General features: G+C 42.6%; 1 protein-coding gene across 8 annotated transcripts in view; it reads left to right on the plus strand.

The window, feature by feature from the left end:
- DYNC1I2 (dynein cytoplasmic 1 intermediate chain 2) overlaps nt 1-18,005 on the plus strand; it is a 96,103-nt gene that overhangs the window by 11,132 nt on the left and 66,966 nt on the right. For 3 of the 8 annotated variants that reach the window (XM_069982903.1, XM_069982904.1, XM_069982905.1), the window contains exons 3-6: nt 3,903-4,020; nt 8,348-8,462; nt 16,291-16,435; nt 17,901-17,924. In XM_069982903.1, the coding sequence (XP_069839004.1) occupies nt 3,913-4,020; nt 8,348-8,462; nt 16,291-16,435; nt 17,901-17,924 (392 nt within the window). In that variant the 5' untranslated portion in view covers nt 3,903-3,912. The remainder of the gene's footprint in view (nt 1-3,902; nt 4,021-8,347; nt 8,463-16,290; nt 16,436-17,900; nt 17,925-18,005) is intronic. The other 5 variants (XM_069982906.1, XM_069982912.1, XM_069982911.1 and 2 more) reach the window with 3 other exon arrangements.

The following is an 18,005-nucleotide window of genomic DNA, read 5'->3' on the forward strand; positions in this document are numbered from 1 at the left end:
CAGCTGATAAGTTCTTGAAAACTTGAGATTTTTTAATACAAGTAAATTACAAATCTATATAACTTTCGGAAACCAGTTAATTTTTTCGCCAAAGTACCCCTTTGGGTGCCTTCACACAGGACGACTCGCAGCGGAAATCTTGCTTCGACTTTTGCAGCGAGATTCGGTACGAGGTAAGGTCCTGGCAGGTCCGTGTGACTACATACTCGCAGTAGTCTGAAAGATGTAATTCAGCCGGCCACTTAACCCCTTAATTGGCTCCCTCTGTGTGTATACATTACCTGAATCCTTACTGCACGGGGTCCCGGCTTCTTGCTCTGCCGCCCATCCAATCAGTGTCTTGCCCAGGCGCAGCCACTGATTGGCTGGGCGGGAGAGCAGGAAGCTGGGACCCCGTGCAGTAAGGAGACAGGTAATGTATACAGACAGCAGGAGCTGATTAAGGGGTTAAGGGGGCGGGTGAATTACATACTCTCTACGGTCTTGCACTAATAACAGTGATGCAGGTACGAGCGCTGATTGGTAGTAAAGTCCACAGTCAGACCCTCGCAGATCTAATACACATGGCCTATATGGAGAATAGGTTGTCTGTTTTATACAGCTGGATCGCGCCTTTAAGTTTTATACGGAAGGAAGGGTTCTTTCAGTGTGATAGAGAGCCAGCGGGATCTGAAAGAGAGGGAAAGGGGAAGACCATCTTCATCAAATGACAGAAAACACGAACACCAAGACGTCTATGGTCCCATTCACATCAGACTTTTAGGGTGTTTCAGGATCCTACCAATAATGTATGGGGTCTTCTACTACAGTGTACCCATAGGACAGTGATTGACTTCATTTCACCAAATGTAGTGTGCTAGTGACTGTTACATCAGGTGTATAACACGTTGGCCCAGGCTTATGTGCGGCCAGGTTCACGCTTCATAGATATAGAAATCTTTTTATCATCATCGTGAGAGTTGATGAGAAGTTTTCCTGGGTCGCCAACTGTGCTGTCTGCTTCTCCCCCCTATGAAGTCAGGTCTTGTGTATCTTTTAGCTCGTCATGGGTTATCATACGATTTTATGACAAGTCTACCATAGAGCAAAAAGACGGCTTTGTTAGGCTCTCAATGGCCTCCTTTGTGTTTGGGGTATACAGCTGTAAGTGTGCACAGGGGCCACGAGAGTACATTCGGGATATGAAATCAGTAAGTTCTTATAATGGACAGATTAAGTGACGCTTTTCTTCCTACATCTTGTGGACAGCACAGATTGTGTTTATGTAGTGGTCCTACACAGACCTCACATCATGTGCTGCACCTTTTACTATGGTCCTGCCAGATCATGCAGTGCCCTGTCATATCCTTCCTATGGAGATCATAGCCGGTCACCCAGGGATTCAGCTGCCAGACCCTCAGTGATCAACTCTCTGCTCTTCATCATTGGAAAAAAAAAAGGTCTGTCCTGCTTGTCTCCCTTTAAGGGGTTATCCAGTGTAGAAAACCAATTATTTATAGATTATTGATCTCTTGATCAATAAGGTAAGTAAGAAGATCTCAGAAAATGACCTGTTATTTAAATGAAGTTTTTATGCTACCCATGGTTTTTTTTTTTTTTTAAGAATTTTTTTGGTAGTTCCCCCCCCTAATTTTGTTTTATTATTTATATTATAAATGAATCCTTATGTTTTGCAGTTTTAATTCTAAGCACTGTTTTTTATTAAATGGGTATGCCAGTGATTTTTTTTAAATCAACTAGTGCCAGGGATTTGTAATTTACTTCTATTTTAAAATCTCTAGTCTTTCAGTACTTGTCGACTGCTGTATGTCGTGCAGGAAGTGTTGTTTTCTTTCTAGTCTGACACAGTGCTCTCTGCTGCCACCTCTGTCCGTGTCAGGAACTGTCCAGAGCAGGAGAGGTTTTCTATGGGGATTTGCTACTGATCTTGACAGTTCCTGACAGATATAGGTGGCTCTATTCTCAGGGGAAAACTTGTCCATACAATTACCTTAAAGGGGTTATCCAGTGCTACAGAAACATGGCCACTTTCTTTCAGAGACAGCCCCACTCTTGTCTCCAGTTCAGGTGCGGTTTGTAATTAAGCTCCATTCACTTCAATGGAACTGAGCAGCAAAACCCCTCCCAAGCTGGAGACAAGAGTGGGGCTGTCTCTGGTAGTAAGTGGCCATGTTTTTTAAGGACCTGTCTTGATCTGCATTACCCAAATCACCCATTGATTTGAATGGGAAGGGTGCGTGCGCGCGTCTCCGCCCGTGTCATAGACTCCATTCTATGCACAGGCAGATTCCGTCGTCCGTCCAAAGAATGAACAACTGTTACATAATGACTACTGTGCATTTGCTCCAATATCTATGGCAGAAAACCTGTTGGGAGAGATCCAAATGGTAACACCCATGTATATATGTGTTGCGTCATTGTTTTCCCAGTGATGGCGCTGTGGGTACTTTCTACAAGATTACCCTAAAAAATAGTTGACTTCTGGGGGTCCTCATTTTGTGATTAGCTTATTGTCTATGGGTCTTTATAACAAGTATTGATGGACCAAAACAGAAGACCACTTTAGAGCATGCTGGAGTCGGATCGTTCTGCATTTTATTACCGATGGCTGAAGAAGTTGGACAAGGATACAGTCACAGGCCATAGGCTGCATCCATGTTTTCTCGGACTCCCTAGGGCTGCATCCAACGTCTTTAACCTCCGGTATTCAACTGCTGCACGATCGGAGTCACGCATGTTTGCGTTGTGCTCATCTGTACACGTTTTCCTGTGTAAGTGCTGCTTTCGCCAGGACGTGTATTTTATTGCACTTTATTGCGTTCTTGTACTGGGGACAGAACTATGGAGGAGATTTCTCACACATCGTGTAAAGTGAAACTGGCTTAGTTGCCCCGAGCAACCAATCAGATTCCACCTTTCATTTTCCAAAGAGTCTGTGAGGAATGAAAAGTGGAATCTGATTGGTTGCTAGGGGCAACTGAGCCAGTTTCACTTTACACCATGCTGGATAAATCTCCCCCTGTAACCCTGGCTTCTTCGGCAGCATTAGCTGTTCTCCCCTGTCTATCACATGGTCTACATGGTGTCTGCATAGAGTAGCTGATGAGTCCTGACACGTTGCTGTAGACGACTCTTGGTACTTTATAGGCTTGTGTGACCTCCATAGCCGGATAACCTGGCAGCCGGTTTCCAGGTCGCGTGTAGGGACATTTTCAACCTCATACACAAGTGTCCATTCCTCTAGAGCTAAGATGGTTCTCATCAGTAGAGGTGACCTATGCTCATCTCATTTGGGCCCCCTTGTTAACTATAATGGGTAGCAGAAAGCCCAAATTTAGAGGGGTACTCCAGAAGAAAAAATGGTTTTTAAATCAATGCTATACAGAGTTGTAAATTACTTTAAAAATCTTTAGGTTTAGGTTTTCTATGGGGATTTGCTACTGCTCTGGAAGTCCCCACTGTCATCAGGTGTGGAGAGACACTGTGGCACACTGAGCTGTACAGCTGCCATAGCCATGTACTACAAGGCCGTATTCCAGGCGGTAACTTTAATGGCTCTGGCCAATACTTAACATCCTCACTCCTTCACTGCCCAGTCTTCCCTTCCCGGTATCACAGTCCTCATTCAGTCAGTGGCCGTGGTGGGATGGTATACTCTATTTAAGTGGTATGCCTACAACCTCATTTTTTACTAATTTTTTCTATAGCAGTTTTTCAATTCTAAATGTCTATATTAACCATACGTCTTGGCCATTGCCGCTTGCTGTTGCACTTTTTAGTGGCTGTGGTGGGACACTGCTGCAGCCACCAATTCTACAGAATTAGACATCTGTGTGCACAAGGGCTTGCTTTGGGTTTTGTCTGACACCTGCATGTTCTAATTCATGTTGCCATCTATCCAGGTTCCTCAACATGTCTGACAAAAGTGAACTAAAAGCAGAGTTGGAGAGAAAGAAGCAGCGTTTGGCTCAGATAAGAGAAGAGAAAAAAAGGAAAGAAGAAGAAAAGAAAAAGAAGGAGGTAAGTTTCTTGTCATTGCTGTCCTACCAGGAAATGTAATAAATTACAGCTGGGCCTTGCTATTCATCTTGCCCATGAGGACTGGTACAGCACAGCTCAAAGATGCTCCAGAGTTGTAATTTCATGGGCACTTCATGGGTATTATGGTCCATTAATTGTCTATGAAGCAGCCAGAGATGCCCAAGTAGAGCACTTTGCGTTCTTAAAGGGGTAGTGCAGCGTTTTTCTGCTTAATTAACACACATTACAAATTTATATAACTTTGTAATGTGTGTTAATAAGCTGTCTGCCCCCCTCCTCACGGAAGTTAAATAAAGTGTACATACCAAAACACTGTCAACCCCATCCTCCTTTCCCGGGGGCCATCTTGGGTTGATGTCGTCACAGCAGGGGGCGGTCCTGGTTTTCTTCCTCTTCGCTGTCTTCCATAGCAGTGAATGAAAGAGGAAAAGGCTATTGGTGCACATGTGCTCCAGCCAATGAAAAGGTTGCTGGTGCACATCACATGGTTTCCAGCTTGCTCATCCCTGATTGGCTGAGCTTGCTGGAAGCCATGTGATGCGCTCCAGCCAATAAAAAGGCTGATGTTGCGCATGCACACCAGCAGCCTTTTCTCTCCCACTCACTGCACCCGGACCCGCAAGTGAGGATGGGGGCCAAAGATGGCGGGGATGCGGCCGGCGGGAGATTAGAATGGCGATCGTCACTGGTGGGATGGTAAGTATATTTTCTGTGCATGTCTGTTTTTTTTTTTTTGGGGGGGGGAAGTAACTTGCTCCCACCTCCCCCGCTCCATTGCTGGTGCTGGTATCCTACAGCTCTGCTCCCGGCTGCTTCTGGGTCTGAGCGGGGACCTGGGACATGACGTGTTAGGCCCGCTCTGCCAGTAAGGCTGCATTCACACGTTCAGTGATTTTCCCAGTCCGTGATTGTGGTCTGGCAGCAACCTCCGTGATCTGTGCAAAACAGTCCGTTTTGCATCCGTTTTGTATCCGTGTCCGTTTTTTTCACAGAACTGTCTTAGAGCATTTTAAATGACATTGATTACATCACATCCGTGTTTTTCATGGATGAACATGGATGTCACATCCGTGAAAAACACGGATCTTATTGATTTCTATGGGGAATCCTTTCCGTGCATCCGTTCCGAGTAATGACATGTCCTATTTTTTAACGGCACGGATCCGTAAAATCACGGAACATCTGAATAGCCCCATAGAAAGCAATGGGCTGTAAAATTGTCCGTGCGCACGGATCTGTGAGCACGGACAACTTCCCGGAACGTGTGAATGCAGCCTAAGGGTTCCAGGTGGGACACCAGCACTGGAGTGGGGGAGGGGGGGAGCATGTTACTTCTTTCATCCTCCCCCACCCCAGCCCGGAGTTCTCCTTTAAATGTAAGATCTATAACATGTTGTCCTTGCATGGTATGCATTATTTATGGGTGACTATATACATTAGACATGAAAGCCGCCCACTCCTAAGTGATGTCACTTATTCTGGCACTCTCAAAAATATATGTAACACAATGCACACTGTGCCATGTATTCCTGTTGAAAACAACTGGTACGTATTGGGCTTCACCAAAGTAATTTTTTTACAGCATGTCCCCAAGTAATATAGTGCCTGAAAAGTTGTAGGTGGGTGGTGTAAGCAGCAGTATTATGCACATAGTTACAGCTGTTAGGGTTTCCAATTGTACAGTGTATTACCTATGAGGTTTTTGTAATACATTCCCTTTAAAATAGTAAGACCCCTTAATAAAGGATAATTCTGGTTTGTGGATCTTAGTCCCTTTGGTCCGCTCCTAGTCTGGTACCTTTGTTTCCTGTATAGGCCACTTACTCTGTATTATATAAAGTGTACACACCCACCAGTCCTTCTCTCACTACTGGAGTAACATACAACCCTCGCTGATATGTATAAAACTACTTTACTAATAACATAAAGATGACAAGGACACTATACATTATATACAGATACAATACATTACATAGAGATCACAACCACACACAGCTGCCTTCTTTCCTACCCCCCTGGATACCAATCACCATGTGACCAATACTGTGTATGTATATACAGTATAACATATATCCAGATCCTACACCGTATCCTAGATCTATACTTACTATCAAAGCCACATCCAGCAGCTGACCACTAGTACATGTACATATAGAAATTCTTACACCTAGAATATCTATATGTACACATATACAGTCTACTGTAATGCTATTATACTTATATTACTATATACACACACAGAAGGCCCACATATATTATACCTGTTCCTAAGTGCTTGTTGGTCCAGGGCCGCAGGAAAGAGAGAGAGCCCAGAGTATTACATAGGTTATATCCCCTAGGAATTGTCCCAACGCATCTATGGACTCCACCCTAAGGGTGGTATTACACGGGCTGATGGGGGCCCGATAATACCTGTAAAAGAGCGCCGATCTGCTAGATTGTCGCTCGTTTACTGGACCTATTACACAGCCCGATAATCGTTAAATAAGGGCTGCAGGGACATTGTTACCGATGTCTTTGCAGTCCTTGCTTAACTATATACAATACCTATCCACGTTCCAGGGCTGCTGCTGCGGTCTTCTTCTCGCCGGGTCCTGCGCGCTCTAACTTCAGAGTGGCCTGTCAGCTGACAGGCCGCTCAGCCAATCACAGGCCGGGACCACAGCGGCCTGTGATTGGCCGGGCGGCCTATCAGCTGACAGGCCGCTCTGAAGCTAGAGCGCGCAGGACCCGGGGAGAAGAAGACCGCAGCAGCAGCCCTGGAACGTGGATATGTAATGTATATCGTCAGTCGCCGGCCACGCACCGCTATTACACGAAGCGGGCCGCGGTCGGCGCCCGACGTAAATAGGTCCAAACCTATATCAACGATCAGCCGATGATCGTTGTATTTATTACATGGAGCAATAATCGTTCCGTGTAATAGTACCCTAAGACCACTCATATACCTTACAGTGGGGGAATGGAGAATGTTGACCAACTGGTTAAATTAGCTTCTTGCTGGACTCGGGGCCTTTGAAATGCTAATGTCCAAATGGTCTTTAGACACAGTGAAAGCTCAGTGAATGCCTGATATCAGTATATACTATATACCTGGCATAGGTATATAATATATGTGGTCACAGATCCTGTAACACCCCTTTAAAAAACAAACAATAAGCAGGTTCATGTGTACAAACCACCTTTTAAAGTGTTGGTGTATTATTAGGATAGGCTGTCACTGTTAGACTGGTGTAGGTGTGACCTCAGTGATCCCGCCTAGTTCTGATAATAAAGGAAACCACTAACTAAGAGTCCATTTACACAGAAAGATTATTTGACAGATTATCTGCCAAAGATTTGAAGCCAAAGCCAGGAATGGACTATAAACAGAGATCAGGTCATAAAGGAAAGCCTGAGATTTCTCCTCTTCAAATCCATTCCTGGTTTTGGCTTCAAATCTTTGTCAGATAATCTTTCTGTGTAAACGGACCCTAAAAGCGTTGTCATTACTGCACATCATTTCTGCCTGCCACCCACCATATAAGTGAATGGAGCCGGCCTCACAGCCTTGACTCCAAACATCAGTGAACTTTTAAGTACTGTATATGGTTGGTCCAGGGTAATATCTACTTTAGGATTGGCAATAAATAGGTGACATGTACCGATAGAAGAGCATCCACAAAAAGTCCAGATTGCTAGGAAAAGTTTTTTTTATTTTTTTATTGTAAGATATGTGAATATGCTACAAAATAATTCTGTAGGCTACCAATTATTAATTCCATTATTGCTGCTTCACTGTAATTATTGATGCCTCCAGCAGGGGGCGCCAGACACTTAGGTTTGTTCTGTTTTTTAACAACACAAGCTATGGTGATCAGCCATAGTAAACATATGTCATTAAATTATTTATACTATTCACTAGTGTGTGTGTGTGTGTGTGTATGTATATATATATATATATATATATATATATATATATATATATATATATATATATATATATATATATATATAATAATCAAGTGTGTAAAAAAAATAGTCCTTGTCAATTTTGTATTTCTAGGAACGGTATTAATATTAATTAATTAATTAATTAATAATAATTAATACTATAGGAATTGTTATTACCCCAAATCCCCAACCAGTGATTTCTTCATGTCCTCGCTTTAAAACGACACAACAAACATGCTGGGAGTCATAGTTTCACTAGAGCCAAAGGTTGAGATCCCTGCTGTAGATGTTCTAGTTTCATTGAACTAAGTCCGCTCCTAGGAGATGAATTCAGTGCTACATTCTATGAACATTTCCTTTTTATTCCTGCTAGTCTGATCAGAAGAAGGATGCCCCCCCTCCACAGGAAGAGTCTGATTTGGAGAAAAAGAGGAGAGAAGCTGAAGCCTTACTCCAGAGCATGGGAATCACCCCTGAGCCCCCGCTGGGTAAGGACCCTGAACCTTCCATTTAACTGCATGCTACTTGCTTGCTTGCTTGCTTCATGGTAATGCTGCCTGCACAATCCTCATACAGCAACTTTCTCGACTTTAAAATGCAAAATAAAAAGGTCAATGAATTGTAATCACTGATATAGTCAGGGTAAAATATAGAGCCTATAATAATATGGAGCTAGGATTTAAAGGGGTTATCCAGCGCTACAAAAACATGGCCACTTTCCCCCTTCTGTTGTCTCCAGTTTGGGTGGGGTTTTTAAACTCAGTTCCATTGAAGTAAATGAAGCTTAATTGCAACCGCAATGGCCATGTTTTTGTAGCGCTGGATAACCCCTTTAAAGGTGTTATCCCCTATCCATAGAGTGGGTTATACCAATCAAATCAGTGGGGGTCTGACCACTGGGGCTCCCGCCAAACCTAAAAACTCTATAGGCCCATAGAAAATAAGTGGGGCAGTGGCCATGTAGCTGCCATGAACGCCATTCATCCTGGGGACAGTTTTAACTGGAGAGCAGGAACAGGAGAGGCTTTCTGTGGGGATTTACTACTGCTTTTGAACAGTTCCTGACATGGACAGACGTGGCAGCATAGAGCTCTGTATCAGACTGGAGAGAATACACCACTTCCTGAAGGACATACAGCAGCTGATAAGTACAGGAAGACTTAAGATTTTTTTATAGAAATAAATTACAAATCTCTTTGTAATTTACTTTCTGGCACCAGCTGATTAGAAATACATTTTTTGGGGGGAACTACCCCTTTAAACATGGCACATAAACGCATTATCAGCAGGGCCCTAAAAAAAGTATTGCGTTGTGTCTTGTTGTAAGTACATGTAAATAAAATGACACGTGAGCTGTGCAGTGTTTTCCCATCTAATTAAATGTAATTCAATGGGACACACATTGCATATGTATATCTGGAAAGTTTTATGCTTCACAATGCACTTACAGGTACACTGTGTGAACACGCCCTTACTTTAAAAAAAGCACTGGTGTTTTTTCTTGCACTTCAGAGCAAAACACAAGGCATTACATGGACCACTGCCTCCCTTAAACCTTGTTTTCTTCTTTGTATTGAGCCGTCGGTGGAGGGATAGTCACTTTTGGCCAGGTGTCTGCCTCCCCACCAGCAATAATTGGTTTGTTAGTGCCGTCCTGGTAGTGAATGGGCTGAGGCTGAAGGCAGCTCTGCAGGTGGCCCACTGGGGATTAGAAGGCAAGTCACTGGGAACAGGGCCGCTCTTGTGAACCAGCCGCACTTCATTTCCCCACACTGCTTATCTGTCCCCTCTTCAGATGACCTAAATACACAGCCAGTGCGGCGGGGCCCGCTCCCAACAATGGAACAGTTGGGAAGTGCAGCGATGTATAGTGCTCGCTCCCATGTTTGCAGAGCTCACTACATTTGGCAGCCAGGATTTACACATGGAGATCATTTCAGACAGGATTAGTTCTCTGCAGTAATTTAATATGTACCTACCGAAATAAAACTTCATTTTCCCCATGCAGTCTCAGGCACATAATGATTATCCTCAGGAACTGTACAGAAATAGTTTATATTTAGCAACATATAATTCGAATGACATCCAAGCGATACCTATTCTGCACCCAGGAAGCAAGATACAGAACCGCTCAGCATATATCTTCTACACCATACAGTATATACAACAATATTTAAAGGGGTACATTCATAAGCTTTACCCTCTCCAATTCCATTTCCAACCATAACACTAATCCATATAGTGGCTGACAGATTCAGGAACTTGGCTCCCAATGTCTTACATAGACAACTAAGTCACACTACACTACCATTCCTCTACAGTGGCCGCTACGGTTTATGAGTGGACAGTGCCCCCCCCATGGCCATAGCAGCAATTAGCATATTTCCAGCCAATCTCGATATTGCATATCTGCTTGGATTGGTTGCACTTGCAATGGGCAATTAAAGTCAACGAGGACTTTTTTTTGTTTGTTTTTTTTAGTTTAAATCATATAATCTGAAATGGGGGATTTAAACAAAAAAAAAGAAAAAAGAAATTAAACACACCTAAATTCACACCCTGCTCCAGTGTATTCAGTCAGAACTGCTGCCATGGCATATCTGAAAGTTGTGCCCATGATACCGCAGTCAATCACTGGCCTGGATGCCCTCCTGCCATGTTGTTCATGTTTTACACATGATCAGTGATTGACTTCATCTCTATGTTACCGCTGTACATGACCTCACATCACTGGAGCACTCTATAGATCTTCACATGTTCAGTATTCTGGGCGGCCACAGCAACCCGTTTCCTCCTAAGTCTAGTGGTATACGTAAGCAGAGGTAGTGCTGTGTATAAGCCATAGTCAGTCTTATGGGCCCTTTTATATCTAACATTTGACACAAGGCACATGAGTAATGTAAGACGTCACATTGGAGGACGTTTTGCATCCCGTTTATGCACAATATATTTTCTATACATTTCATCCTTGTGATGCACAGGGAGGTGTAGCTGGAGGTCAGAGTCCCGTCATGTCTCCAGAAACACTTTCTTGTATTATCATGTCCGCCTGCGGTGAGGAGCTAATCTTCTCATGCCTCATTATGCTTGCACTAGGCGTTCTGTCTCTTTCAGGGAGGAGGAAAAAGGGATTTAAATGGAAATGATTTAGTAAATCCTATGTAACCTGTCAGCACTTCTGAAAGACTATACAGAGTCTTATTGATGCAGTCAGTGCCTCCTTTCCTTCAATGGGGGATTCTCCAGCTTAAAAGTGATTCTGCTTCTTTGTATCCCTCTGTATAAACAATGGACACACGCCTGCCGGGCCCGGTATGGCTGGATAAGACTAGATCGTATTAAGACTTATATCTAGTGATGAGCAAACTAGCCGAACGTTCGGGTTCCGCATTGGTATTTGAATACTGGTGGCTAAAGAAGTTGGATGCAGCCCTAGGGAGTCCTGGAAAACCTGGATACAACCTATGGCCATATGTTTTCCAGGACTTTCTAGGGCTGCATCCAACATACCAACTCAGAACCCGAACGTTCCGCAAGTTTGCTCATCACTAGTTATACCTTAACTAGAGATGAGCGAATCGGGTTCGGTTCGAGTCCATCCGAACCCGAACGATCGGCATTTGATAAAGCTGTAAGGTTGTCTGGAAAACATGGATACAGCCAATGACTATATCTATGTTTTCCACATAGCCTTAGGGCTTTATCCAAGTTCAGCAGCCACCGCTAATCAAATGCCGAACGTTCAGGTTCGGATGGACTCGAGCATGCTCCAGGTTCGCTCATCTCTAATCTTAACACATTACGCTGCATCCTCATCTTGCAGCTCAACAAGCTGTTGCAAAACTACAGCTCTCAATATGCAAGGAGAGTTGAAAGCTATCAGGGCATCATGGGATTTGTAGTTTTGCAACAGGTGAAGAGCCGCAGGTTATAAAGCACTGGCACACAGTGTTTCTGAATTGGACCAGTTCCACACAGACATAATAGGACCTCATGCCATGACTTGTTCCAGGACCAGATCACCATTACACTCGATATACCTCTCCTAGTCCTCATACTTTGCAGCCACATAAAAGCTTAGGTTGCTTAATTGCATTAATGGCAGCAGATTTTTCACTACTGCTATGACCACACTTTCATTTTGCAAGCAACTATTATTATTTCCTATCGGGGAAAAAGTTGCAGAGCTGTAAGAATTCGTCACATGTTATTTCCAGGTCATTCTATAGCCATAGTCATAGACTGTAGTTACAGGGTGACCTAAAACAGCTGGCATCAGCCTGACAGCTAGAGAGCGGCAACCTCTCCTATAATAACGTAATGTATTGGAGCAGCGCTCTCCAACCCTGGTTCTTTAGCTGTTAAAGGGGTAGTGCGGCGCTCAGCAATTATTCACAGAATAACACATATTACAAAGTTATACAACTTTGTAATGTATGTTATGTCTGTGAATCGCCCCCTTCCAGTGTCCCCCCACCCCCGCACATGTACCCGGAAGTGTGGTGCGCTATACATACCTGAGGGGGCCGGCATGCGGGACTGCTGCAGCGAGTCGCCCGACCTCCCGAAGATTGCATCGACAGAAGACGGGGGTCGACACGCGTCAGGTATGTATATCGCACCACACTTCCGGGTACACGTGCGGCGGTGCGGGGGACACGGGAAGGGGCCGATTTGCAGACATAACATACATTACAAAGTTGTATAATTTTCCACCTTTCATTCCTCACAGACTCTTTGGAAAATAGAAAGTGGAATCTGATTGGTTGCTAGGGGCAACTGAGCCAGTTTCACTTTACACCATGTTTGATAAATCTCCCCCATAATGTACATTTATAAAGGGTTATATGTGTAATAAGGCTGGGTTCACATATGTGCTACAATCTATATAGCTGAATAACCTAGTTCCCATAAGCCACAGATGTCAAACTCAGGCCCTCCAGCTGTTGCAAAACTACAATTGCCATCATGCCCGGACAGCCAAAGCTTTAGCTATGTGTACATAGCCTTTGCATCGAGAATACAGTTTTGTATACAGCTAGCGCATCCTGTCAGCCAAGTGATCTGGATTTGGGCCGCTAGTATTATGGATGCCCTGATGCTAATAGGTCTGTTTTTTATCAGATCCTCTTTTCGTGCGAGAAGCTGACGTTACCACTAGATGGCAGTACTGACCTAGAGCCATGAAAAATCTGTTCGGCCACAAGTCACATTAAAAAAAAGAAAAAGCTAAATAAAATAATCCTTAGAGTATTATTAAAAGTCTAAAATCATTAGTCTGCAAACATTCACATTAAGCGTACACTTTTATTTAGTAGCAGCTAAAACCATCATTATCCTTTAATAGCAATATCTGATTTCAGAGGGAGCTAGATGTATGTATTATTCTAGTATGTTAAATGACTTTCTATGAAATTAGCCCTAGTTTGTGGCTGATATAGGGAAAATTTATTGGAGACCCTACATGGAATGACGTAAGGGATGACAATTGATAGAGGGGTCATAGGTATTAAGATATATATATATATATATATATATATATATATATATATATATATATATATATATATATATATATATATATATATTAATGTACAGATACACTAACACACTTACACATGTGTGCACACAAAAACAAGCATTCATTCAATAGCCATAACATTAAAACCAACCACAGGTGAAGTGAATAACTGAGTATCTTAGAAATAATGACAAGGGTCCTTTTACATGACACGAAATACAGCCGTGTGGCTTGCAGTGCCTTTACACGGCACAGTCAGTCAAGGGTAGGTACGCACGAGCGATAGCTGTATCATTCGTGTGACCCTTTAAATGCACTGTTATCGGCCGTACATGTATTTAGAGTGATAAATGTGCGGCCAATGACGATGGTTTTACCAGCCGCACAAAAAGGTCAAGTCAGCCAATGAGCGGATGTTTTCTTGCTCATTGCCTCATAGCTGCCGCTTTTACACGGGGCGATTATTGCTTAAATGAGCGTTCCTAGGAATTTTCATGAAGGATAACCAGCCTGTGTAAAAGGGCCTAAAGTCAGAATGCCATAGTGGCGCTGTTCATCTGATGACGAAAGAACAGTGGGTGTCTATTATGGGACCCTCCAGCTGTTATAAAACTACTATTTCCATCTTACCCGGACAATCCAATTTTCTTATCTGGGTTATTTTGTGTTGCATATCAGCGTTTCATATCCTGGGAGTACACCAGGCAGCAGCTCCAATATACATAGCCATCATGGGTGGGGTTTCCTTAGCATAACACCGCCAATGTACCATAATGTTAATCATTATAGTTGAGTGTATCTCCAGCATGCACGAGTCTGACCATTCGGCATTTAAATACTGGTGGCTGAAGAAGTTGGATGCAGCCCTAGGGAGTCCGGGAAAACATGCATATAGCCTATGCGGAACAATTGGACTTCAGCACACTCATCTCTGTTACTGATGCTTTCAATATTCCAGTTTTGTTTAGGTGGTGCCCAGTGTGTGCCATCTGTCTAAAATTTTAGGTGGGATTCTATATAGGCGGTGGGCTCTTTCAGCAGAATAAGGTGCTTGACTACAATTTGAGGAACATGACTACAATTTGAGGAACAGTTCCCAATTCTGTTTTATTCTGCATCTTTCAAATATAAAAAAAAAAACAATTCAGATCCATGGAGGCCAAACCTCACTACATACAGCCCATAAAGGATCTGCTGCTAATGTCCTAGTGCCAGATACCACAGAACACCTACAGAGACCTAAGAGGGACATACACATTATTAGGCAGGAGGTTTTAATGTTATGGCTGGTGGATGTAAACACATCTATATGTTGTAATAAAGTGATGAGCGTGCAGCGTAATTCTGGATGAGATCCTCTGCCGTAATTAACCATAATTTATTCCCAGGGCTGACTCTTCAGTAAGTTAGAGGGGAGGGTAAAGTGCGGTATAGATTTCCTCTGAGCTCTGTCAGCGTGCGAGACAACTGAGCAAGTGTAACACTCCACACCATTAGCATACAGATGGTATTACTATCCTCCCGCCACCCTGACTTATGTCATATGAAATCAATCCTGGAAAGACAATGAAAATATTTGAAAACCTATAAAATATCCTAATACTCAGGCATCACAAATCTCCCTATTGTCCAAGTGCAGATTGTTGGAGTAAAGTGGAGACTATACAGAATGAAGTATAGATCCAGTGGTGTTCCTCCATTCTACATACACATAAAACTACTCAGGGTATATAAGGAAGATTTTGCACATCTTTCCTTCGTTTCCAGCACTTCTTTCCTCAACTGATAGTTTTTGTTGGAAATTGCCAAATGTGATATCCCAGTATGTGTGTATGAATATAGGGCTAGTGCCTTTTTGTAGTCATAACCAAGAAGGATTTTAGGCTATCATGGATTTTTTTTTTTTTTTAATTGCCACAAAAAATTCCATCAGTTTTTACAGCATTTTTTTTTAGTTTTTTTTTTTGTTTAGTGTACATTAGTATAGTTTTTTTGTCATGTTTTTCTATTAAGATCATGTGATTCTTTACTCATGATTTGTATTAAAGAATTGGGGTGGGGAGGGGAAATACCAGAAAAAAAAGCCAATATCTATATATGGACATAGCATTTTTTTTCCTGGTTGTTTATACCTATAGAAGTCTGTGGGAGGAAAAACACCAAAAAACTCCTAACACTCATCCTGTGATTTTGCAAAACTGCCAAGAAGCTGAAAAATTCCCTAATGCCCTGAAAAAGAATGGCAAATACTAAAATATTTCCCTATTGACCCTGGTTGCAGGATTTAAAAAATAAAAAAAATACCACAATGCACCAATTTTGATGTTTTCTTATTTTATTTTTATAAAATTTAAGTTTTTTATTGCATTGAAAACTTAGCTGTCAGTATGATCACTTAGTTGTATTGCTGTGTTCGCCCATCAGTAAGTACTATAGATGTGGGTTAGTGCGCAGATATATATATATATATATATATATATATATATATATATATATATATATATATAATTATGCTATATGCTTCAGGTGCATACAAACATCATTCTGGGAATGCAATGTCCTATATCTTCCATATCACTTTTCATTCTTTTCTCCCCCTTCTCTATGTCACCAACATTTTATATGCGATGCATGAATAAGCCAGCATGTGATTGGTAACTCTCTCTCTTCCCTTCTTTTTCCCCATTCTTCATCCCCATCCACGTACGTTTTGGTTTGCCATCATTCTGGTTTTGTTACCCGTTTCTGTTTCTTTATCAACACTTCATGTAAACTTGCTTTGGAAACATCTTAAGCGGTCCAACCCCTGCGAATAGTAACAGAGGATACGTGTCTGTTTCACTATTTAGTCCCTCCGCCAACGTCTCCTTCCTCTAAGTCTGTGAGCACCCCCAGTGAAGCTGGAAGCCAGGACTCGGGTGATGGGACGACTGGAGCCAGGTAAGTTAGCATGCTTTTACTTTTTGCGTTTAGCAGTACTTCTATAATTTTTCTTCCAGCTTGCTTACTAAAAACCTGATTTTTCCTTAAATTTACTTGAACATTGGTGAGGTATTTCCAAGAATGCATTTCCACAGAATCTATATCGACACCAACATTGTAATTACCTCTTGCTCTCTTACTTAAAGAGATTATCCTAACGGCAGATCAGTGGGGGTCTGACCATTGGGACCTCCACAGATGACAAGAATGAAGGTCAGTTGTCCTCCCAGTGAATGGCGCTGCAGTGCACATACTTGCCCTCTACTCCATTCTCTATCAATTGGATATCCAGTCATTGCCAAGCACTGTACTTTAATATGCAAAAAAAAGTCCAAGGAACCACAGTTAAGTGTCGCAAAACACGAGACTAGCCATATATTCTCCAGATGACTTCTGTACAAAGACCACCAAAACCCCCCATTTTAAAGAAAAAGTCCGGGTCAGACTTTTTATTCCGAAAGAGCCGAGGAGGAGGTGGCTGAAAATAACACCAAGCAATTACCTCTCCGGCTCCAGTGCTGGAGTTCGCTGTCCTCTGCTCCGGTTTCTGGTCGCTGGGCCGCTTCCTGGTCTGAACGTGGACCTGAGTTGTAACTTGTCAGGCCTGCTCACCCAGTCAGCAACCGATGCAGGACACAAGGGCTGGAGCCGGGGAGGTAGGTGCACATTATGTTCAGCCACCTCCTCCCCGGCTTTTTTTTTAAATAAAAAAAGTCAGACCCTGGACTTATCCTTTAGGTGACCCCTTTAGTCAATATCCAACTTACGAGCCTGATGATCATACGTTTATCACCAATATTGTGAAAAATTTGGCTGATGTCCCTTTAAGTGTCAGCATAGCCTTAGCAGTTGACCAGTGTCAAAACAAAACATAAGATATTGGTAATGTAAAAGCTCTGGAGGTTAGAATGACTCTGAACTGGGTAAGAAGACAAAATCTACTGTGGGAACTTTAAAAAAGGGTATTCTGACTTAAATCAGCCATCCCCTCTCTACAAGAGATAAGTATAAGATTATGAGGGGTCTGACCACTGGGACCCCCCAGTAATCACAAGAACAGGGCCCTGACTTTGGTTCGGAATAGAGTGGTGCTTTGGCATGTCTGCTGCCCCTCCAGTCATTCTCTATGAGAGCTAGCTTTAAGTTTGAATACCCCTTTAAAATATGCATCCTTAGGAAAATCCTTTTATAGCTATCTAGGCTTTATGCTTATTTCTCTTCCTGTTTTTATTATAATGGCAGCAGAAGATATCTACCATTGCTGTCCTGTTAAGACTAGTTAGTAGTCTGGTGGGTCCCATTTATCTATGTCCTATGTAGATTCTGCGTTCCTCCAAGACTTAGATACAATATTCTTGCTGGATGTATCGGTGGAAGATACACTTAGACGCCTACTAACCTCCTGCATGTGCTTCTTTTACAGTGCCAGACCTGCAGTTACCAAGAAGTAAAGCCTATTCCTTTTCCTTGTTGTTACAATATATGTATATATGTGCCTTTACATATATACATATATACATATGTGTAT

This window comes from Dendropsophus ebraccatus, chromosome 9, assembly GCF_027789765.1.
Source record: "Dendropsophus ebraccatus isolate aDenEbr1 chromosome 9, aDenEbr1.pat, whole genome shotgun sequence".
NCBI lineage: Eukaryota > Metazoa > Chordata > Amphibia > Anura > Hylidae > Dendropsophus > Dendropsophus ebraccatus.